At 45.8% G+C, this 24,507-nt stretch overlaps 1 protein-coding gene across 5 annotated transcripts in view; it reads right to left on the reverse strand.

Annotated features, from left to right (window-relative positions):
• Window positions 1-24,507, reverse strand: part of LOC138447676 (CD209 antigen-like protein C) — a 298,894-nt gene that overhangs the window by 263,782 nt on the left and 10,605 nt on the right. For all 5 annotated transcript variants that reach the window (XM_069603939.1, XM_069603936.1, XM_069603935.1 and 2 more), the window contains exon 2: window positions 20,706-20,849. In XM_069603939.1, the coding sequence (XP_069460040.1) occupies window positions 20,706-20,849 (144 nt within the window). The remainder of the gene's footprint in view (window positions 1-20,705; window positions 20,850-24,507) is intronic.

A 24,507-nucleotide genomic window follows, 5' to 3' on the forward strand; every position in this document is an offset into this window, starting at 1 on the left:
GTGAGGCTGTGTAGTCATGACTGCTATGGGTCACCCATGTGTTGCCTCCAAACCATACCCCATCTTGGGTTAGGGTTTTCAAGTATCCCTTATGACCGCAGTAGACAATTTTCACCACATTACTGCACTTGCCCTTCAACTGTCATCTTGCCACAACATTGTTCATACTGTTTCCCTGTTCATTCTGCCTGATTAATGAAATCCTTAGCATTTTTACCACATATTTTTGTGCCGTACTGCCCCAAATGTAACATACTTCAGTCATAGATTACACCCCACAATGGCCCACATTTGTTACCTTATTATGGGAATGATTTCAGCAATCAGGCTGATTGAGTAATGTGCACCTACACATGGCCTGCACACAATCATTTCGGGGCCCTGTTTGAATGTTCAACATGACAATTGTCTTCTGTCATGTCGAGGTGACCAACCATTGATGTATCCATGTGCCTGCCATCACTGCATCAATGAACACTGGCTTTGTTGCAGCGTGTGGCACATGCATGTTTTGTCACACTATTTTGCATGTTCAATTTCATGATATCCATCTCACATGGATGGGTGACAGTTACTGATTTGCTACCATCTGGGTGTCCTTGTCAAATCTGCCATGGCTATGCTATGTGCCATCTGTGTACTGGCATGTGTCATGTATGTGGATTGTCCATGCCACTCACAGGCTAATGTGTGATGCCAGTGCTATTAACCATGCAGCACATGTGTTGCTTTTCCATCTTGGAGTCCTCAGTGTTCCGCTTTTTGCCTCCCCTTCCAACTCATTGACAGTGCATGCATGCCAGAGTTATTGTCATATGTGACATGTGTCATTTATGTATTGGATGTCTGCCTCGCCATGCCTATGTGTGTGGGCTGTGGTGCTCATGCCTGTTTTCATTACTTTTCTTTTTATGTTTTTGCAGGTGATGAGGCACTTGATGCTGTTGAGGAGGAGGAGATGGTGCAGAGCCAGGAGTACTCACAGCCACAACCGGGCACCAGTGGAGGACGTGGGGTGGTGGTGGGTGAAAACCATTACTCCTACAGACCATACTGTCCACGGGTGTCTCTGGGTACACCTCCGGAGACTTCTATGAATCAGGTGCTGAATTGGACATTGAGACATATGTCCCGTCGCAGGTGAGTGTTTCTGGCAGGGATGCTGTTCTGTCCAACCCACCTGCACTGAGTGTAGACCCCACTATGCAGCATTCAGTGTTGGAAAGTCCGCCTGTGGTGGTTACGGATGCAGGGTCACACTCCACAATATTTGCTCCTGTTCCTGGGCCAGCAGATCAAAGGAGGAATGCCGTCCTGCAGCCTCAGGCAGTGCCAGCACAGCAAGGTGCACATCACCTTGCCCCAAACAGGTGTGGTGCCTGCCAACGCGGTGGCCGTGCGCCACCAGGCAATACTGTATGGGAGAACTCCATCTACACTATATCAGCACAACAGGGGGCATTGTGTGCGATGATGGCTCAGGCAATGGATAGGGTGGCCACTTCCATTCTCCCCCCTGAAAGGCAGGTGGAGCTCCAGCAGCAAGCTACAGAGTCCATTTGCCACTCACACAGGGAGGACATGTTGGCGTCCGACAGGGACCGACGGGCTGGACTGGAGACTCTGTGCACAGCCATATCTGCAGAGCCACAGGCCCACAAGGATGCCCTGAGGTTAGAACACAGGTCCCTCAGAGATACTCTGTGTGAACTTGAGGTGTCCCGGAGTACAAGGTCAGAACAGCAGCTGGAGCAGCTGACACGCACACTCTCAGCTGAGCTCCAGGCAACCCGTCAGGAGATCTGGGCATCACGCGAGGCCATGCAGGCAGAAATGCGTGCTACACGTGTTATGTTATGTTATGTTAATTGCACTTATAAGGCGCCAAAGACCTTGGGCATCCAGGCGCCGAAAGATAGAGGTAAAAGACTAGCTAGGCTGGTATTAATCTAATTAAACAGTATGGTCTTTAACTGTTTACGGAAGGCAAGAAGGTTCTCTGTCGTGCACATCTGAGTCGGAAGAGAGTTCCAAGCTTGCGCGCCTCGGACACAAAAGCCCCAACCTAAACCATGGGACCTTTTTATCCGGGGCAAAACTAACAGAGATCCAGCTGAAGAGCGTAAACTTCTTGTAGGTTGGTAGACGTTGATTTTCTCCTTCAAATATGTGGGAGCATTTCCAAAAAGACATTTATGACACATGGTGAGTATTTTGAATTGGATCCGAGCTGCCACTGGAAGTCAGTGAAGTTTTCTCCTGGCTGCATTGGTGTGTTCCGAACTTTTCATCTGAAAGATGATTCTGACGGCTGCGTTTTGTATCTTCTGCAGCTGTAGGGTGTCAGTTTTATTAGCTCCCCCCAGCAATGCGTTGAAATAGTCTATGCGAGGCAGTATTACTGCTCTCACCAGTTTTATGCGGTTTTCTACTGAGATCAACGGGGCTACTTGTCTCAGGACCTTTAGGTGATAGTTTGTATTGGTAGAGATGGCTGTTACATGTGCCTCGCTATCCAAGCTTTCCTCCATATAGGTACCCAGAGTCTTAACTTTCTTTACGGTTTTAATTTTAGCACCTTCTATCATGAAACAATTGTTGTCTTGGCTTAGTTTGGATTGGGCATGCTCGGAGCCGAAAAGCATCAGCTCGGTTTTAGCAGCATTCAAACAGAGCCAATTAGTTGACATCCATTGCTTTATGACTTCATATGCTTCGACTACGTTTGCTGGTCAGCCTCATAATTCCCAGTTATATTCAATACTAGCTGGAAATCATCTGCATAATTACAGGAAAAGATTCCTAAGGATTCCATCTCAATACATAAGGGAAGGATATAAATATTGAACAACAGGGGAGAAAGACATGCTCCCTGGGGGACTCCACATGCAATAACCTGTGGCTCAGAAGCACAGTCACCCCAATGGACACGAGATTGACGACCCCCCAAAAAAGATCTAAGCCAGGATATGGCATTTTTACAGAGTCCACCGACCGATGCCATTCTGTTGAGCAGAATGTTATGGTCTAGCAAGTCAAAGGCTGCTGATAGATCTAATAACATCAGCAACCCCGACTTGCTATGTTCCAATTTGTCCAGCATATGTGTTTGAAGATCCTCCGTGAGGTGCTGCATGGGGATCTCTGAACCATCATCCTGCAGAACCAAACCTTTCACACTCGCATGCTTGCTGCCATGGAGGAGCATGCCAGCGCTTTGCGTGGTCTGCCTCCCATATCACGCCCACCTTCTGATATAGCACCAGAGGGTGATGACAGCGACAGCAGTTCTCCCACTGTAGCGTAGCCGTGCAGGCCATGAGCCCATGGAGGTTTTTTTTTTTCTCAACTTCCATGCATGTGGGTGTTGGGGTGCACCCTGTACCTCATCCCTCCTGGATGGCATCCCCCCCGATCCACACATGGCCATTTTTTATTTAATTTTGTAATAAATGTTTTCACATTTCATTTCAATTAACAAAATGGAAATAGTATTACATTCATTTGTTATCTTTATTTCTTCTTCTTGTTTTTTCTATTTTTTATTTTCATTTTCAGACATTTATTTTTATTTGGTTATGCTTCTGATTTTTACTTTATTATTGTAATTTGTTGGTTTTACTTTACATTTACTTTTGCTTTTTCTATATTTCATTTGTATTTACATTTATTTTCATAACCATTTCCTTTAAGATTGTGAATAAATGTTACAGTGTGTTGCTTTGTGTGGCTCCCGTAGGCATCCACTGTGTATTCCAGCTGGGCACATGCAGGCTTGTCCTGTGTTTGGGTTAGAAACATGGGGTCCTGACACACACACCCCTCCTGCTTCCCCTTTCCATGGGCTTGCAAAGGGTGTGACCAAGTGACAGTAACTTACACAGAGACATTGGGCTCCCATAAGTTGTGTGGGCAGTCTGTAGTCCAAACTGTGCATACATCCCTAGTGGGGATTGTTGTTCATTTCTCCACTGCATGGTTGATTTGTATATGGTTTTACGTCCAGGACTTTTTCCTTATATGCATGTAGCTTGTTCATGTCTTTACAAGCCCATCTCCTTTGCAGATGCAGTTCATGTTGTATGCAGTACACTGCCACATTTGTCTACCAGCAACACTCTGCACTTGGAAGGGGTCGATGTGCTGCCTTAGTCAGGTTGTGACACTTGCACTACTTTCATTTTTTATAGTCATATGTTGCCACTGTTGGATCCTGTACTGATGTTTTGTCTTGCTGGTAAGTATTTGTTCATGTGTGTTGTTTTTTATTCATTACTGAGAGGAAATTTTCTCTAGCCTGTTTCCATTTGGGACAGTGCACTTTGTGACACTTGTGTCATGTGTTGTGCATTCATTTGGTTGCTTTCACATTGCATGCCATGCCATGGTGTGTTGGGTAGCTGAGATGGTGAGGGGTTGGGTGACATGTTACTATTTGGAAGTGATATTTTGCAAGGGGATAGTCCTTCATGCTGCATGAATGTGTGCCTTTTACTGTCACAGCATTGGGTGTCTTTAAGTAGCTAGGGAGGCACACAATGTAGCACTTCCAGGTGAGCAATCTCAGGGTGGTATGGTTGTGACAGATGATTGTCCCTTTTGTCATCATCATTGATTGTCAGCTGGTATGTGCCAGGCCTGTGTGCACTCAGCAGGGGTGGGATTTTAGGTGAAGTAATTTGCCACAAGCTGGGTACGGGCTGCCTCACCACGTGCCCTTTCACCTCCCATGCGCAGCGGGCGTGCATGTGGTTGGGGATGTGGGGGCACCACCATGTCCACCGCCACGCCCCTCCAGGTTGCAACGTTGTGCAGGACACATGCTGCCACTATGATCCTGCACACTACTGGGGGCGCATATAGCAACTGCCCACCTGAGCGGTCAAGGGAGAGAAAACATGACTTGAGCACTCCGAATGTGCGCTCAACTATGCCCTGGATTGCAATATGGGCTGTGTTGTATCTTACCTCGGGTGGTGTGGTGGGGTTCCAAATTGGCGTCATCATGTAGGTGCTCAGAGGGTAGGCACTGTCCCCTGGGGAGGTGATAATGGTTGTCATTAGTGGGGTTTCCACATTTCTCAGTGTCTGACATGCATGCATGTGCAGAGGCATTTATACTCACCAATTAGCCATGTGTCGCCATGCCACCCAGCTTCCAGGTCCCGGTTTAGGAGTGACATTGTGAATATGAAACTATCATGGCTGAACCCTGGATAGTTGGCATATACTGAGGTGATGATTCCCTTGGCATCACATACAACCTGCACGTTGATGGAATGCCAGTTCTTGCGGTTTCGATAGATGTGCTCAGTTGCCCTGCGAGGACGTAGAGCCACATAGGTGCAATCAATGGCACCTAGCACTTTGGGGAAGTGTGCCACCCCGTAAAAGTCCTGGACGACAGCCTGCCTTTCTGCAGGTGTTCTGGGCATGTATATGTGCCTGCGGACTGAGGGGTGTGCAGTCATGATGGCCAACACCGGGTGTAGGCAGCATGACTGCGTGGCCTGTGAGACACCCCCAACTATGGCACTTGTCCGCTGAAATGACCCAGTAGCCAAGAAGTGCAGTATATTGAGCACCTTTTCCAAGGGCCTCAGAGCTTGGGAGCGCAGGGTGGGTGATGTGAGGTCATCCTCCCACTCCGTGACCAGTTCTAGGATTATTAGTGGTGGAAACCTGTACCTCCCATACACCTGGTCATCAGGCATCCCAAAAAGGCTGGTCCTTGGTAAAAAAATGCGGGGCCTGGCTATCCTCCTTCTCCTGCGGTGTCCCACGACCACTGCTGTGAGGAACGGTATATTCATCGAAGAGTATGAGCTTGTTTGTTGTTTGCGCGCACTTTTATGCTGCACGGGGCCTCTTACTCCTGCTTCCTTCTGGCGTACGTGTTTCCGGATCAGCGCGTCTTTTTTGGCGCATGGCTTTCCCCTGTTCGATTCCATGAATACGTGTTGTTAGCACGCGTGTGGGCGTTGCGAGCATTTACCTCCTGTACTTCCCCGGTAACGCATACATTGTCATGCGTTGTTCCCCATTCCGCGTGTTACACCCCGTGTTCCACCCACTTTTCTTATGTGCGCTACACGATGTGCGCTTTCCCTGTGTGCGTCGCGCACGCCGTTAAGTGACGTGTGCGCCCGCGTGCGCCACCCACAGATTTGGTGCACATCCCAGGTTTTACAAGCACAGCACATTCCATGAATCGATGAACGGCTGCGTGCCCGGCTTTAGCACGCGCGGGCTGCGATTTTCACGCTTGCGCTTCCCTTTTCTGCGTACATTTATTCCATGAATTACCCTGTTTGTATGTTGGAAAGGCTCCTGAAAAGGATGGCCTTCCTTTTGCATTTTTATAAAGTTTGCGATCCCTTCATTACTTTCCACTTGTTTGTGCTGTTTTCTACCAATGGAGCAAAGGAAGAAATTAGACCCGAGTTAAATCAACCTTTAATAATAGTTATATCCAAACCGAACAGAGATCGTGAGAACTGTGCCAACTATAGACATGTATCTTTGACCAGTACAAATATTAAATTGCTTGCAAAGAGTTTGGCTAACAGCCTTGGGAATGGTATTCTTCAAATTGTACATAAGTATCACATTGTTTTTTCCAGGAAGTTATGGCAGGGATCACTTTAGAACCCTCTTGCATTTACCATGGGAGGAAAGAGATTCAAAGCTTGCCCCATCTTTGGATGATGAAAAATCTTTCACCAGGTGTGAGTTGGGTTATTATTTTAATTTCCTTCCTAGATTTGTCATTGATCCTCAATTCATAAACAAAATTAGAGTCAGATGTGGTGGGTACCTTTCAGATTCTTTTACTATTGCTAGGCTAAGCAGGGGGAGCCCCCATCACCTCCATTACGCTTTCTAACGTTGGAACCATTATCAATAGCTATAAAGGAGCATGAACAGGTAAAGGGCATTGATTTGGTGGTGGGGGATATTGAGAGTTTCCTCTATTCATATGACATTCTCCTACTATTGTCTAATACTACTTCCTCCATTACTCCTATTATGGAATTAATCAATTATTTTTCTTTTTAGGTTACAGTGCATCCAAATGTGATATTGAAGGTTTTGTGTTTAACAGGGTCTCATAAAAATTCAAATATTGTTGCTGTCATATTGCATAGGGGTTACATTTAACTATATTTTATTCGACGGAAGCGAATCACGATTACAAGTTCCAGAATGCAATTAGTAGAGTCATGGTGTAACTGATGAGGTGCATCAGGCCTCACAGCCCGACCCAGATAGAAATCTAAGTTAACAAAATTAACTCTTTCTTGTAAAACTGCTTAGTTTATTCCCATCATGCATGCTTTTAGATTTACAACAAAATTGATTTTTTTAGAACTTAAAATCTGTTTTCACACAAACTAGAACAAGCTGTTCTTAAAAAAAACAATAAAAACAATCACGTGACTCCATTTGTCTGTTTCTTTTGTTGTGTGTCTTGAAAGTACAATGGTAAAACTCTGGAAGATTTTGGATGTGCCCACATCCCTTTGTATTGTTCTGTTGAATTGTGTCTTCAATAAGTTAAATGAATGCAATAGGCTATAACATTTCAGTCTTTGACCTTGTCTGTGGGAGCATGTCCTGAAAAATAAATGTAATCTCCTTCTTAGTTGTGAGGGCCTCTGTCCTCCGCCCATGTGAATAAAGTTCAGGTCCACCCTGGCAAGTATACCTGGCTACACCATTGCTCCGACAACATTTCATAGACCTGTGGATTCCCTCTGAGTAAAAATGGTGGGTTTGTATTGTAATCTGCTATGGCCTGAATATGAGGCTGTGTTGCGAGGCTGATGCTGCTTAGCCATATCCTTGTTTTAATTCAGGCATGTCAGCTACATGAGTCTGACTCTTGTATGCCTCTAAGTATTGTCTGCAAGTCTACTGGGATTTATATGGGTTATAACTTAGGGGTAAGCGATTTCCCATTCCTTTAGTAGACTTGATCTTTCTATGATATTGTCCTACATTGAAAGAAGCGGAGTGATAGGCCCCCCGTCCCCATGCTTTAGACCTTGTAAGTGAAAGCATCTCATGTGTTTCCTTTTTTTCTTCATTTTGGGCTGATTTGGAACAGGACAAAGTGAAACCAACCACTTTGGGGATGTGCCATGGTTATTTTACAGTAATGGTCATGTGACAAAGCTAGGATGGAGTAGTAGGCTGGCTTGGTGACCTGTTGAGCTAGCAATAAAACAAAGGTAATCGTTAACCTTTATGGCATTAGTGGCAGTAGTGATTGGACAAGGCTTTCTTTTGTATATCTTTTTGTAGTTTCCTGCAATATATGCATAGCTCACATGATGCATATTGATGGAGTTATAGATTCCGGTGGCAATACAAGTTAATTTGGGGAACTGAGGGAAATTGTGAATTCCTCTTTAGCTAACTTGACTCATTTTTTGTGATGTGTTGTTGACTATATGAATTAGCTTGCAGTTTGTTTTCTATGTATTTAGAAAAGCATCCGAAAGACAGGTAGCATCTCTTCCTGGGATTTGTTTCATTCATATTCATTTTGTATGTTCTTAGACTTGTAACCTTCGATTTAATTTGTTATGATACCCCAGATGAATTTCTCATAATGATTATCAAGGGAAAGAAACATGTTGGGTTTAAGTTATTTTAGCAGTGTATGTTAAGTAATCCAGGTAATTTAACGTGTTAGGATGAGGCAACTATTCAGAACTTCAGGTATTTCACTGTAATGTGTCAAGTGGAATTGAATTGTCGGATCGATCTGTGTTTAAAGGTCTGAGCTTCTGTACAAAATTCTGAAACTAAACTATGACATGTATTCTTTCAACTGTTTGGCGGTTTTCCATACAAAGATACGGAGGCTGCGCCTTTTCCATTATGGTGGGCAAACAGTGGAACACCTGCAGAGGGAAATACGCACCCTACAGAACCATCTGAAATTCAGGAAATGTCTAAAAACCTGGCGCTTCAATGCTTAACAGACAGAACGTTTAACCTACACCCATCAAGTAGTGGTAAAAATGCTCCTCAAAACCTTGACTTTCATTCACAGACACAACCTAAGGGAACGCCATACCAGCGCCCGACAGTCTGCCTAGAAGATAGTACACAATGCACAACACTTAGGAACCTATAACAACTAGAAAACATCACATCAAGGCCTTTCCAAAACCATATAAGAATTCCTTCCCAGTCTTCAGGAATATCTAAACCTCACCAAAGAACCTCGTCACGCATAAGCCAGTAAAGACAAACACTTCTCACCGTAACGCAACTGAAAGCAAGACCAATAATTGGAAGTCACTAGAGAAACCTCAAGAACCCTCCTCACCTTTTCACTAACTCTCAAAAATCTCTCCACCTTATTCACCACACACAAACACAAACCAACCACCTGCACAAAGCTTTTCAAAAAGGACCCTCTCCCCAAACTTTAAACCTCATAATCATATACCTCTAACTAAAACCAACATAATCGGTACCTCGCCAACACACACCCACACTACAAGCATGAAGCCGTCCCTCTGGACACAAGGCCTTTAAGGCCTCCTATCCTTCACACCTATAAAGTTTAAAAGCACACAGAGCTCAGCTCTACACAAAGCACTGCAATCTTGCCTTTTTCTTTCCTCCCAACTAATCAAACCCACCCACTCTTTTTCAGATCCACCAGAGCTGCTGGGGAACAGGCAAATGGCAAGGTGCACGGTAACAATGCTAATAACGTTACATAACATACATGGAAAATATTTGTGGTATAAAGATGTGTTTATAAATATCAATCTATTGATAAATTAAAGGAACACTTGCTTCAAACACACTGCATCCTTGTTGGCTAATACCAGCTCACCACCAATACATGAAGGTTTTCATCACACTGCTTCTTTTGTTTACTTTGGGAATTCTTTCCTTGGAATTATGGAAATTCTTTCCTTGGAATTATGTATGATTTGTCACAACATTGAAGTTATTAATCCATAAACGGTCATTATAGAACATTTTTCAAGTTCCAATTATTTTTAGATAAACAACTATTTGTTTAAATAATTAATTTGTGTTTGTTTTATTTTTTTTAAAAATTCAACATAATAATATACAATGCATATCCAATAAATAGATCCTTTGAAATAAAAATTAATCCATTTATATTGAGTTTAATTACACATCTCTAACACAATAATAAAAAATAAATGTCCAAAACACAGTAGGTATCTAATATTATTAATTTCATTACATTCAATTAATGCATTTGTATATAACACCACAAATAAAACAACATTCAACTTGGAGAACTTGGAATAATGCTTAAAGGCACCCTGGAATTAAGCTTGAGTGCAATTGCTGAGAAAATATACTGTCTTGCGGCCTCATTACAAGCACAGCAGTGCGGGTAAAGTGCCACCATTATAACGCTGCATAACTGTAACGCTCACCTGATTCCCGTAGAGGCGCCGGTCTTGACTGGGCGTATACCGTATCTTCAAAGGTGATGTGTAACACACCGCTGGCTCTTTGGGCTGGACCTCTGTGCACTGTATGTCTGACTCGAAGGGTAAGATGTCTGCAGATAGAAAATATGGGATTAATGAACTGGGTTATTGAATGTCTCTCTCTTCTTCCCTTTCTCTTCTCCTGTAGAACCCCAAAGGTTAACGCTCTCACCTTAGGTAAGTGAACGCCGTGCTCTCCATCTGCCTCGGGGCAGGGTGCTGTAACCAGTTTCTTCACTGGATAAGGGGAGCAGGCCTCTTGACTTCAGAGGACTGCTGTCCGTCGTTTACTGCACGAACGGTAAGTTTCGAGTAATTCTAATGTCTTTAAAAGTCTTTAGTAATGATGTCTCTTGTTTTGCAGGGTTCCGGCGATGGCGGATGACGGGCTGAAGTGAGTTGAAGATGGAGCCCGTGTGATGAATAGAAGCGCCTGGAAGCACGTAAGTAAGCGCTTGTTGCCTGCTTCACGATGCGCTCTAACTGTCTTTTTATTTTGCAGGTACAAGTTCGGAGCGGCTGCAGGGTGCCGGAATACCCACTGGGTTAGATGTGGAAAGGAGTAATGGCACGTGAGTATTAAAGTTCCCCAATGTCTTTAAACGCACCTTGTTTTGTCTTTCAGATGCGGGATGCAGCGCCGAAGGCCTCCGGAGCGTGCGAAGAGTTGGTAAGCTTTTGTCTTTCAGATGCTGGAATGCAGTGCGAAGACCTCCGGAGCGCACGAAGAGTAGGTAAGCCTTTGTCTTTCAGATGCCGGAATGCAGGGCGAGGCGTTGGTGACAGTCGATGGATCAGGTAAGTGAAGCGCTGTCACTGAAGACCGTAATGCTAACCTGTTCTTTCTTGTCTTTATAGGTGTTGCTGAAGACTGGATTCAGGATGGTAAGCCTTTTTCCTTAGGCCCAGGATCAGATGCAGAAGACACGATGAGCGTTCTGCTGCAGAGGATGCAGAATAACGCAAAGCAAGATTCATCCATCGGGTGTGGTTTAAATAGCCTCCTGTAGTGCTTAGGTGTCTCCTTCCACAGCCACGCCTAGGTAAGAAAAGAGTTCCTGCTTTCCAGAAGAGTTCCAGTGTTCTGAACCTAGGGAGTGGCTCCTGCCCCACCCAACAGGAAAAGTAGTTCCAAACAGAAGAGGATCAGAGGCTCAACTGGCAGGCAAGTAAGCAGCATGGTCTGCTGCAGGTAAGTCCACCCAAGCATTATGAGCCCGGCGCTTCCAGCGCTGGGACTGGGCATATTTATGAGCCTGGTGCCACTGGCGCCAGGACTGGGTCCAAAATGTCCCAATTGGGACGGGTTGGCACTCGGAACCTGGGTTATGGATCTGCTTCCAAGGGAGTTGGGAAAACCCTGACCTTTTGGAAGCAGAGATCATGACAGTAACCCCCCTCAAGGCCCCTCCCAAACCGGGCTTCTCCGGGGGTTTTGGCTTGTCAGGAAATGTTCGGTGAAATCTTTTGATTAGGCGAGGAGCGTGGACATATTCAGCAGGTTCCCAGGATCTCTCTTGGGGGCCGTAGCCTTTCCAGTCAATTAGGTAAAATAGTTTAGATTTGGAGATCTTGGAGTCCAGAATGCTTTTGACTTCAAACTCGAGTTCTCCATCAACTAGGATGGGTTTTGGAGATTTAGTTAGTCGGGTTTGAGGTTGCACGGGTTTTAATAGAGAGACGTGGAAGACCGGATGTATCTTCATGTGCGGGGGCAAGTCCAACTTGACCTCTACTGGGTTTACTATGGTAGTGATGGAATAGGGACCAAGGTATCTTGGGTTGAATGTGCGTGGCCCTTTTAGAGGTAGATATTTGGTGGATAACCAGACTTGATCCCCTACTTGATATTGAGGTGCTTCCTTCCGATGTTGATCTGCTCCTTTCTTGTATTGTTCTTTAGCCCTTTGAAGGTGAGAAACAGCTTCCTTAAAGGCTTGGGTGATTGTAGAATGCAGGTAGTCTACTGCTGGTGTTTCAAGATCTTGGAGGGGATCCAACTCCGAGGTTCGAGGGTGACTGCCGTATAAAAGAAAAAACGGGGTTTTCCCAGTTCCCGAATGGACAGAGTTATTGTAGGCATATTCGGCTATCCAAAGGATGTCTTTCCAAGTTTTTTCAGTTTGTTGCAGCATGCAGCGTAAATACTGTTCCAGAGTTTGATTGGTCCTCTCGGTTTGTCCGTCGGTCTGAGGGTGGTGACTGGTCGATAGTCTCACATCAATTTGAGCCGACCGACAGCAACTTCGCCAAAAATGAGAAATAAATTGACTACCTCGATCCGAAATTAGAACCGAAGGAAAACCGTGCAGTCGGACGATGTTTTCGAGAAATTCTCGGGCCAGAGTTGCTGCTGTTGGCAAGCCTTTGAGCGGAATGAAATGCGCCATCTTGGAGAATAAGTCCACGATTACTAGAATCGTATTGTATCCGGAGCATGGAGGTAGATCGGTGATGAAGTCCATAGAAAGCGTATGCCAAGGGCGAGGTGGGATGTCAATAGGGCGTAAGAGGCCTGCTGGTCTTTCCTTTTGACTCTTGTTTTGGGCGCATACTCCACAGGACATTATAAAGTCTCTGATATCTTTTTTCCAAGACGGCCACCAGAAGTAGCGCCTGATCTTTTCTGAGGTCTTGGCCATACCGGGATGTCCTTCCATTAAAGAATCGTGATAACAAGAGATTACTTTTTTCTGTAAATCTGTGCTGGGCAGGTATAATCGTTCTTGGAAATACTATAAGTTGTCCTTTACTGCAAAGTCCTTTCCCTGCAGATGCCAATTCTGTATGTCTGCTGGAGTTACAAGTTGCCTGGCTTTATCCTTAACTTCCTCTATGGATTGTGTGGCGATTACACCCAGAATTCTTTGTTCGGGAATGATTGGTACAGGTTTAGGGTTGATCAAGTGTTCTTCCACTCCCATCCGAGAAAGGGCATCAGCTTTACCGTTTTTTGTACCAGGTCGATAGGTAATTATGAAGTCAAACTCGGCAAAGAATAATGCCCAACGGAGTTGTCTAGAGGATTGGGCTTTTGCGGTTTTCAAATATTGCAGGTTTCGGTGATCCGTAATCACAGTAACGGTGTGTCGGGCCCCCAGCAGATAATGCCGCCAAGCCTTAAAGGCAGACTTGATAGCCAGAAGTTCCTTGTCAGTAATCGTGTAATTGATTTCAGGAGGCGAGAATTTGCGGGACCAAAATGCCACGGGATGCAACTGATTGGTTACCGGGTCCTTTTGTGATAGAACTGCCCCCATGGCAAGGCTTGAAGCATCAGTTTTCACGATGTAGGGGAGTTCGGGGCGAGGGTGTTTTAAGATTGGTGCAGAGATAAATTTAGTCTTCAAATCCTGGAAAGCTTGTTCCGCCTCGGTAGACCATTCAAAACGTTTGTTTTTCTTTAACAAGGCAGTGATGGGCTGGACTATTCGAGAAAATTCGGGGATGAACCTGCGGTAAAAGTTAGCGAAGCCTAACATGCTTTGCACACCTTTTACGGAGGATGGTGATGGCCATTTGAGAACTGCATCGACCTTCTTTGAATCCATACGCACTCCGCTAGGTGATAATATGAATCCCAAGAATTCAACTTCAGTCACGTTGAAAACACATTTTTCCAACTTAGCGAAAAGTTTGTGTTGACGCAATCTTTCGAGGACCATTTTCACATGTTTCCGATGTTCAGATTCCGATGAAGAATAAACGAGGATGTCGTCAATGTAAACAACAACACACACGTCTATGAGCTCTCTGAGGACATCGTTCATAAAATATTGAAAGGCGGCCGGGGCATTGCAAAGTCCGAAGGGCATGACCTGATATTCAAATAGCCCATATTTGGTGCGGAAGGCCGTCTTCCATTCATCGCCCTCTTTTACTCGTACCAAGTGGTAGGCTCCTCTAAGATCCAGCTTTGTATATATGCATGCTTTTCTGACTTGGTCCAGGAGTTCAGGGATCAAAGGTAACGGATATCTATTCTTGACGGTGATCTGGTTCAGGGAGCGATAATCTATACAAGTTCTAAGGTCTCCTTCCTTTTTTGGAACGAAGAACAAAGCTGAAGAAGCAGGGGACTTGGAAGGACGAATAAACCCATTTGCCCGGTATTGATCAAGGTATTGTCGAAGGTGAAGGTTCTCAGGCTCGGTGAGGGCATAAATTCTACTACAAGGAGGAGTAGATCCAGGTATCAGGTCTATCTGGCAGTCATAAGACCTATGAGGAGGTAGAGAGTTAGCCTGATCCTTCCGGAAAACATCTTGGTATTCTAGGTATTCGGGAGGTAACTGGGGAGTCTCTGAAGAAATTGCTGCCAGTGCAACACCAGGTGGAGGGTGACAAGTAGAGACACATTCTGGAAACTGGACCGTTCTTGCTCGCCAATCGATCAGAGGATTGTGTTTCTCTAACCAAGGTATTCCTAGAATAATCTGAAACTGAGGAGCCTTGATCACATCGAACACGATCTTCTCATGGTGTCCATCTTGACTTACTAGCGTCACTTCTTGAGTGGTATGCGTTACTGGTCCGGAGGCTATCTCCGTTCCATCCACCGTAGTAATGACGTCCTTTACAGCCTTGGGACAAAGAGTTAGATTCATCCTCAAAACCATTTCATGATCCACATAATTGCCGATGGCACCGCTGTCGACGTAAGCTTCAATTGCATGTAATCGATCCGGATTATTAGGGCTAATGAGGACCATAGGTATCACGAAATGCGAGGTCACGGAACTGGTTTTCACGCTCGGCAAGAGGACCTCTATTCTTGTCGGGCGAGGTCGTTTCCCTGCTCAGAGTTTGTAACTTTGGTAACTGCAGCTCCTACTGCCTTCTTGGCAGGTTTCACCGGACAGTCTCGAAGAAAGTGCCCTGAGTTTCCGCAATAGAGGCATAATTGCAACTGTTTTCTCCTTTCCCGCTCCTTTTGTGTTAGAGGACCTTTCAGGCCCCCTATTTGCATGGGTTCCCCGGAGTCTACTCCTTTGGAAGGAGTTGGCGGTTTGGAAAATACTCGAGCATCAAACTTGGAACGATCGGCCTTCCTGTTCTGCAGTCTGTGATCTATTTGAACGACTAAGTCTATATAGTCCGAACAATCTTGTGGGGGATTCACTACTTGGGCTAACACATCTTTGAGCTCTCCACGTAGACCTCTATAAAACAGCGTAATCCTTTTGTCCTCAGGCCATTGAGTTTCCACTATCAGTCTGTTGAAAGACGCAATATAAGCCAAAAGGTCTTGATTACCTTGTCGCAACGAAAGAAGCTCATTGTCCAAGGCCTGCCCCTGTGAATGTCTTGCGAACAGTTTTTCCATACTGAGCTGAAAAGCTTGAAAATCATGGAGGACCGGATCATCTTGATTTACTAGAGGGATCGACCAGTCTGCCGCATTGCCACCAAGGTACGAAAGCACGAAAGCTACTTTAGCTTGATCAGTTGGAAAGGCTGCTGGCTGGCATAAGAAATGCAACCGGCACTGATTGATAAATACTGCAAACCTCTTTGGGTCACCAGAAAATCGTTCGGGCGGAGCCAAAGGTACATTCCCAGGTAGGTTGATCTGCACTGGATTCATAGAGGATGTAGAAGGAAGATTTCCCCCAGATGCGGGTAACGGGGTCTGTCCAGCTTGTGACTGTAGCAATTGTCTAGCGAGATCATCTGTTCGCTCCTTGGAAATAATCAGTTCCCTTCTTAGAGCGTTCGTTTCCTGACGGGCTGCATGCACTTCTGCCCTTAGTTCCCCAAGTAACTGGGATAGCTGGTCGGTATCCGAGGTTTCCATAGCGCCTGGACGGGAGTTTTGCGGTAGGCTTTGCGTTCTGTAACGCTCACCTGATTCCCGTAGAGGCGCCGGTCTTGACTGGGCGTATACCGTATCTTCAAAGGTGATGTGTAACACACGGCTGGCTCTTTGGGCTGGACCTCTGTGCACTGTATGTCTGACTCGAAGGGTAAGATGTCTGCAGATAGAAAATATGGGATTAATGAACTGGGTTATTGAATGTCTCTCTCTTCTTACCTTTCTCTTCTCCTGTAGAACCCCAAAGGTTAACGCTCTCACCTTAGGTAAGTGAACGCCGTGCTCTCCATCTGCCTCGGGGCAGGGTGCTGTAACCAGTTTCTTCACTGGATAAGGGGAGCAGGCCTCTTGACTTCAGAGGACTGCTGTCCGTCGTTTACTGCACGAACGGTAAGTTTCGAGTAATTCTAATGTCTTTAAAAGTCTTTAGTAATGATGTCTCTTGTTTTGCAGGGTTCCGGCGATGGCGGATGACGGGCTGAAGTGAGTTGAAGATGGAGCCCGTGTGATGAATAGAAGCGCCTGGAAGCACGTAAGTAAGCGCTTGTTGCCTGCTTCACGATGCGCTCTAACTGTCTTTTTATTTTGCAGGTACAAGTTCGGAGCGGCTGCAGGGTGCCGGAATACCCACTGGGTTAGATGTGGAAAGGAGTAATGGCACGTGAGTATTAAAGTTCCCCAATGTCTTTAAACGCACCTTGTTTTGTCTTTCAGATGCGGGATGCAGCGCCGAAGGCCTCCGGAGCGTGCGAAGAGTAGGTAAGCCTTTGTCTTTCAGATGCCGGAATGCAGCGCGAGGCGTTGGTGACAGCCGATGGACCAGGTAAGTGAAGCGCTGTCACTGAAGACCGTAATGCTAACCTGTTCTTTCTTGTCTTTATAGGTGTTGCTGAAGACTGGATTCAGGATGGTAAGCCTTTTTCCTTAGGCCCAGGATCAGATGCAGAAGACACGATGAGCGTTCTGCTGCAGAGGATGCAGAATAACGCAAAGCAAGATTCATCCATCGGGTGTGGTTTAAATAGCCTCCTGTAGTGCTTAGGTGTCTCCTTCCACAGCCACGCCTAGGTAAGAAAAGAGTTCCTGCTTTCCAGAAGAGTTCCAGTGTTCTGAACCTAGGGAGTGGCTCCTGCCCCACCCAACAGGAAAAGTAGTTCCAAACAGAAGAGGATCAGAGGCTCAACTGGCAGGCAAGTAAGCAGCATGGTCTGCTGCAGGTAAGTCCACCCAAGCATTATGAGCCCGGCGCTTCCAGCGCTGGGACTGGGCATATTTATGAGCCTGGTGCCACTGGCGCCAGGACTGGGTCCAAAATGTCCCAATTGGGACTGGTTGGCACTCGGAACCTGGGTTATGGATCTGCTTCCAAGGGAGTTGGGAAAACCCTGACCTTTGGAAGCAGAGATCATGACAATAACCGCGCCGCTGTACTATGTCTTTTGTGGTATTGTTGATACCTACAGCAAAAAGCTGGATTAAAACGAGCAGGTAAACGAGTGCTTGCCAGGCCCCGCCCCCTCACCACCATCATATTGGAACAGTCAAAGAAGACCCATAAATGGGCCTCCTGCACCGTTCTTATACCGCATCGAGTGTATGAGAGATGTTATGCAATCAGACAGCCATATAGACTGTACCCTTGCACTGAAAGTGTGGAAGGATGTAGCATAGAAGAAAGCTGCATGGAAGAATGTTGCTTGCCAAGATGTCACAATGCATCAATAAATATCATAGATGAACGTTAAAGTGACATCTGACAAGGACAAAGTGGTGCAATGAAGAAGATATATGGATCTATGTTGAAACAATATGAAAGTACTAAGCAACAATGTAACTGGAGCACTAGCAGTAACATGAACCTAAAGCTAAAGTAATCTCATGGATCTAAAGAAGATGAATGTTCTTACTGACCAATAACTGTAAATACGCAGTAACGCAAGGTAGAAAGACAAAATATAGAAGCTTGTTATAGAGGACTATATAACGTGGCAAGGACAGCCATGCTAGGAACATGGAGGCTGGCTCATGGTGAAATCAACCAAGCTACCTCAGAGACAGTCCGAGGCTGCAAGAATCTGGACACGCAGGAAAAAAGTTTTGTGCGCAGAGCCGACAATGAGGCAAGGCTTGCCCAAAGCGAAGATGCTATTTTTAAAAAGATAAGCAGAGAGCACAAAGGGAGTACATGCATAAGCTCTGAAGGTGGGACATTCTTCTTAGAGAGAAGAAGACGAAAACATCTGTGAGAGCCAAACAGCTGGTCAATTAAAAGTGTATAAAGTTCATTTGAGATAGAGTGAGAAAGTCTCTAGAGGCCAAGAGGAGCAACAGCACCCTACATAATTAAATCAAATAGCAGTAAATGGAAGGCTGACATTGACAAATTCGTGGTCTTTTCACATGTGATCAGAAGTCGAAAAAACAAAGGCTATTCATTAGAGCCTTAAACTAACATAATTGTGTGCTCACATTCCCTTAAATGTTCCAGGAGAGTGAGCAGCAGCAAGGTAAACTACAAATGGAAAGCTTTGGCCAATGAGCTACCGATGAGAGATGATGGACTAATTGGGAAAATGGGAAGTAGTCTGACGGGATTCAAACACCTAGATTTCGTTTCACATATGTGCTGCTAAAGAGCCAAAAGGATAGTATGCCAACCATTCAGTGGAGTTGGGGGCAACCTAACATACAATGTTGCGGGAACCAATCCACTGTTATCTCCTTTATAATCAGTAGTATATGTGTTTAGAGGTAGTTCGAGGTGTGCCCCACAGATAAGGGATACCCAATGATGCACTAATCCTTAAACGTTCTACAAGTAGATATGTTTGCTTCACCAATCTCAGGCCTTGATAGCTTTTGTATTTTGCCACCTAGAATGACATCATAGATGACACATATTGGGGTATAAGACCCCTATGTAATGAAGCTGCTGTGTGGGCATGCAAGCATCAGTCCGATGTCTGCCAGCTGACCCTGCTTTATTGAATTGATAATGAAGTAGTACTTTGACATATTCCTTGAGTCTGTGCTACACAGCACATTACCACCAAAAATAGGTGGAATTACCATGGCGGAATTACCGCCAGCAGTCATTCTGCCAAAATCCTCAAGGAGCCCATTGGACACCAAATCGGGCATTACACCACCCTACCACCACTTGTCAAACCCTCATGACCAAGAGGTAGTAACCTTAATCGGGGTGGCAGTAATTCGCCACCAAACTCTGACAAAATGTGTACTCATAGTCTGTCCTTTACTGCACATGAACGTTCTCATCCCACTGCCGAATGATACCCATCATGTTGTGCTTTTGTTAGTAAGTATGCTTTATGGTTAATACACACACTTTGTAATTCAAGAAAAGACTAAGAAATCAAAATGCCCATCAATCCAATCCAAACTCTGACAAAATGTGTACTCATAGTCTGTCCTTTACTGCACATGAACGTTCTCATCCCACTGCCGAATGATACCCATCATGTTGTGCTTTTGTTAGTAAGTATGCTTTATGGTTAATACACACACTTTGTAATTCAAGAAAAGACTAAGAAATCAAAATGCCCATCAATCCAATCCAAACTCTGACAAAATGTGTACTCATAGTCTGTCCTTTACTGCACATGAACGTTCTCATCCCACTGCCGAATGATACCCATCATGTTGTGCTTTTGTTAGTAAGTATGCTTTATGGTTAATACACACACTTTGTAATTCAAGAAAAGACTAAGAAATCAAAATGCCCATCAATCCTTTCGCTTTTACTGTCTTAAGTAGTTGAGGGCAAAGCATTCACTGCCTTCTTAGAATGTTAGAAGTGGCACCCTTGCAAAGTGAAGTGATTTTTTTTCATGGTTTGTGCAATGCAAGAAATAGTAACTGATGGCTAATGTCCATTATTGCAATGCCACTCATGTACAGCTCCTAAGAAAGAATTACAAGATTGAAAAACAAAAATAACCCTTCTGGTAACAATCTAAAAAGCATTAAGAGGTCTCATTGCAGTCAACTGAGCTGCAAGCAGTCTGTTCACAGAGGGAGTTCTCCGATGGCACAGCAATGTCTCCAAAACACGTACAAATCCTCGTGGGGTCGATGTGGAGCTGTATCTGCTTTCTGCCATATGACAATATACAAAATAATCACCTAAAACCACCGATCTCCATCCCCTCTCGGCGGCCTAGATGAGGGCCAGCTAAAAGAAAAACTGTAGGCTCCAACTTTATAATAAAAAGTCATTAATAACAGGCACAATCAAGTACTAACATTAGCAATAACTTAATGCAGTATTTCTTTTAAATCATCAGTAGTCACAATGATTAAATCACAGCAATGCTACCACAGCCGGAAGTGCTTTCACATGTACAGAAGAGTCTTGTGTGATTCACCTGCTTCTGCTTTCATTTCCTTGTTGGGCTTCTTACTGGTTTCGATTCTGGCCTCTTGGAAGGAGTTTCCTCGGTTTCGTCTCTCGTCGCCGCTTACAAGTACATCTTGGTAAATGTTGCTGTAGTCATCGTCTTCAATGGAATCTGGGGAGATGGATAACATAGTTTACAGAGGGACAGGATTGTCCTGTACTGCAGGGCCACAGGGCCAGGGGTAAATGTTGGCCTGACAAGCAATTTTTGCAACTGGGTAAAGTTGAACATGGGCTGAGCACAGGGATCTAACCTCCCTCCCCCTCCCCTCGCTGGGGGCCAAGGTGGCAAGTGCCAGGGGGAAAGAAACGGGGAGGAGAATATGAGTGCAGTGGACAGGTGGACCAGGATGGGGCTAGTTCGTGAAGGGAGCCAGAGGGCAAGTGCTGGCAAAGGATGCTGGATGGACTTTTAGGGTGTGGTCTTGCCCCTGTGAGACTCTGAAGGGACCAGGCCCCAGTGGCAGCGGCAGAGGCAGAGGGAACGTTAGCACGGGAGGGAGAGAGGGAAGGAAGAGTAGAAAAGGAAAGTCTTCCAAAGTTTCCGGAACTTGAGAAGGTCCAGCTCAAGTCTGACGGTGGCAGGGAGGCCATTCCAGAGGGAGGCATTGGCTGAGGAAAGGGATCTACCTCCCACTCTCTGCTTGAAGAAATGTTTGACCTGTAGCTGTAGAGAATTGGAGCCAGCGGACCGAGGGACTCTGGTAGGGAGGTATTTTGGGTGGGAAAGCCGGATGTAGGGCGGTCCCAGGCCCCAGACAGCCTTGTGGATGATGCAAAAGGGTCTTGAATTTGATCCTTGCGGTCACCTGGAGCCAGTGGAGAGATTTTAGGGCTGGATGATGCGTTCCCAGCTTGAAGGATAGCTCTGTGTCCTCTACATTACACTGGAAATGAGGGAAGAAAATTGAGATCAGGTGGCCCAGAGAGGCCGGGTAGAAGAGCCATGGCGATAGGATAGAGCCCTGTGGGACGCCACAGTTAGAGAGTGAGGTGGAGGAGAGAAAATGACTCTTTTCATGCGTTGCATTTGGAGGCAGGCTTCATGCAGATCCTCATGACAGGGGCAAGGATGTCCAGGGTGTTACAAATAGAGAGATGGAGGTTATCTAGAACAGAGTCCGAAGGAGAGTCTAAAGAAGAGGAGGGGGATGAAGGAAGAGGCAAATGCAGCAACGGACACACGCTTCATCGGTCCAAAGATGGAGAAGGAGACTGGCAGTGCGGGTCGAGGCATCATCAGGGGACAGGGTAGGTCAAGGTGGCAGGAGAGGAGAAAATGGTCAGACCAGGAGAGATGGGTAGTAAGAGGAGTGGAGATTGGGATGTCTGTTGAAATGAGAGCATCCAAGGTGTGTCTGGCAGAGTGGGCTGGGCCGGAGGGAAAGATAGTGAGGGAAAGAGTGTTGTAGAGGTCGCAAAAGAGTGCAGTAGAAACATCCGGAGAGTCGAGTTAAAGAGAGATGGAAGACGCCTGTTAAGAAGGAGGAGGTTGGACTTGGAGCCCTGGGCCATGATAGTGCTGTTATGATAGACCTTAATTGTGCATTTGGATGATGCAAAGTGGGCCAGGAGCACTTCACATCTGGTGCTGCCAGTAATTGGAGAGGGAGAGGACAGAAACCATATGGTGAGTCCATAGGTCAGAGCAAGGAGTAGCAAAGAGAATGTTGGTGTAGGTCGTTCTGGAGGAAGCATTGATTGTGGTGTCTGCAATAAGCAGACCAGAGTTGGAACTCAGGAGTTCCTTTTTAAATGTATTCCTTACAGACTTTGTGAGAGAAGCGGGATAGGTAATGCAGAAGCAATTGGAATAGATAGGAGAGACGGAGAGCACCATGAGGGCAGAGACATGAGGGGGGATAGCAGGGGAGAGGGTAGCACGCAGTATGCAACAGTGAAATCTAACCAGGTGGCCAGGCAGAACAGAAATCAATGAGCACACCCGATGCCCAAATTAAGAGACCAATTAACTAATTAGAAAGCATACCTAAATTCCGTTTTTCACAGTAACAATTAAATGCAGCAGAAATTGAGTTACAAAATGGAGGAGGATGCACAGTTGGAAAAGCACACCAAAGTTCAAATTTGCCAGAAAGCAATAAAAAACAGTACAAAATGGAGCAGGATGCACAGTTGGAAGAGCACACCTAAGTTCGAATTTGCCAGAAAGCACTAAAAACACTACAAAATGGGGTAGGGTGCATAGTTGGAAAAGCGCATATCGAGAAAGATGAGCAGTAGGAAAATCCCACCTGAGTTTGAGTTTGTCAGAAAGCACCATAAAACAGTACAAAATGGAGGAGGAGGCACAGTTGGAAAAGCACACCTAAGTTGAAGTTTGCCAGAAAACATTAAAAAACAGTTCAAAAGCACATTGGAAAAGCACATCTAAGTTCGAATTTGACAGAAAGCACTAAAAACAGTACAACATGGAGTAGGAGCCATAGTTGGAAAAACCCACCTAAATTCAGTTTTACACGTAAACACTTAAATGCAGCAAAAAGTGGAAGATGCACAGATGTAAGGCACACCTCGGAGACAGAGGGCCTCATTACGACCCAGGCATTGGACCATGGTGCTATTAGCACCATGGTCCATGGCGGTACCTACCGACTCCGCCATGGCGGAATGGGGAATTACCACCCCATTCCGAGGTTGGTGGGGCGGTAATTCCCCATGCCACCATGGCCCTTCCCCATTCCCATTTTTGCCCCATAGGGCTCAATGGGAATGGGGAAGGCGCTAAGTACGGTGCCGCAAATTGCGGCACCGTACTTAGCACCAAGGTCCCTTTGCGGGTTGGTTTTTTGACGCCTGCTAGAAGCAGGCGTTAAAGTGCCACCCACAAAGAGACCTCGTAATCAGGCGTTAAGGGTTTAACGGCGCCGACACCTTTTACGGCGCCGTTAACCCCTTAACGCTTGGGTTGTAATGAGGGCCAGAGCATATAGAAGATCAACATTTGATGTAAGAGAGAGGCATCTACATTAGAATAAAATGGGAAGCATGAGAGTAGGCTAGGCATGTGAAGATAGTTGCGGAGGTGAGAGACAAAGCAAGGCTTAGAAGACAGCAGGCTTTGATGTCTTTAGTTGAAGGACTGCATGGCCCAGGGGGTGGCAGGGCAAGTCAAACAGAGCCTGCATGGAGGCAGAGGGCCGTAGAAGAGGTGCTCATTTGTGGAGGGCTGTGGCACAAGAACTGCAAGTCAAGTTAGGGGTTCGGAGTGTGGGCTCAGCACACGGCTAGATCATGTGTACTGGAGTCCTAAATGACCCAAGGTAGATTTGAGGGATAGAGTGCATCCGGAGCAGCAATGAAGATGCAAGGTGTCAGGCGCTTAACAGGATTTGAAGAAAGCTGTGTGGGTAGACGTCTACCAGGTCGTCCAAGCCCAGACAGGACCAGACAGGGTGAGAAGCTGGCCCTTAGACAGAGGCCCTTTGAGGGGGCCGGCAATCACCTGCCTGCTGCGTGGCTCACAGGCAAAGTGAAAAGTGTCAGCCAATCAGGCGGGCCAATGTCAGCCTCAGAACAGCTGATGTGGCCGCCTCACTCGGCGGCCATGATGGAAGGCCCACGCAGCCCGGTCTTCAATGGTGGGGCTGATTGTTGTCAGTAGATAGTGCAGCAGCTGGAGGTTCCCGTAGTGGGAAAGAGAGAAATAAAGGCTCATCCAATGGTCAAGCACTCCTCTTATAGTACGGCCCTTGAGGGGGGCGGCGATCGGCTGCCAGCTCCGTGGCTCACAGGCAAAGTAAAAAATG

This window comes from Ambystoma mexicanum, chromosome 3q (genome assembly GCF_040938575.1).
Source record: "Ambystoma mexicanum isolate Mex_15411 chromosome 3q, UKY_AmexF1_1, whole genome shotgun sequence".
NCBI lineage: Eukaryota > Metazoa > Chordata > Amphibia > Caudata > Ambystomatidae > Ambystoma > Ambystoma mexicanum.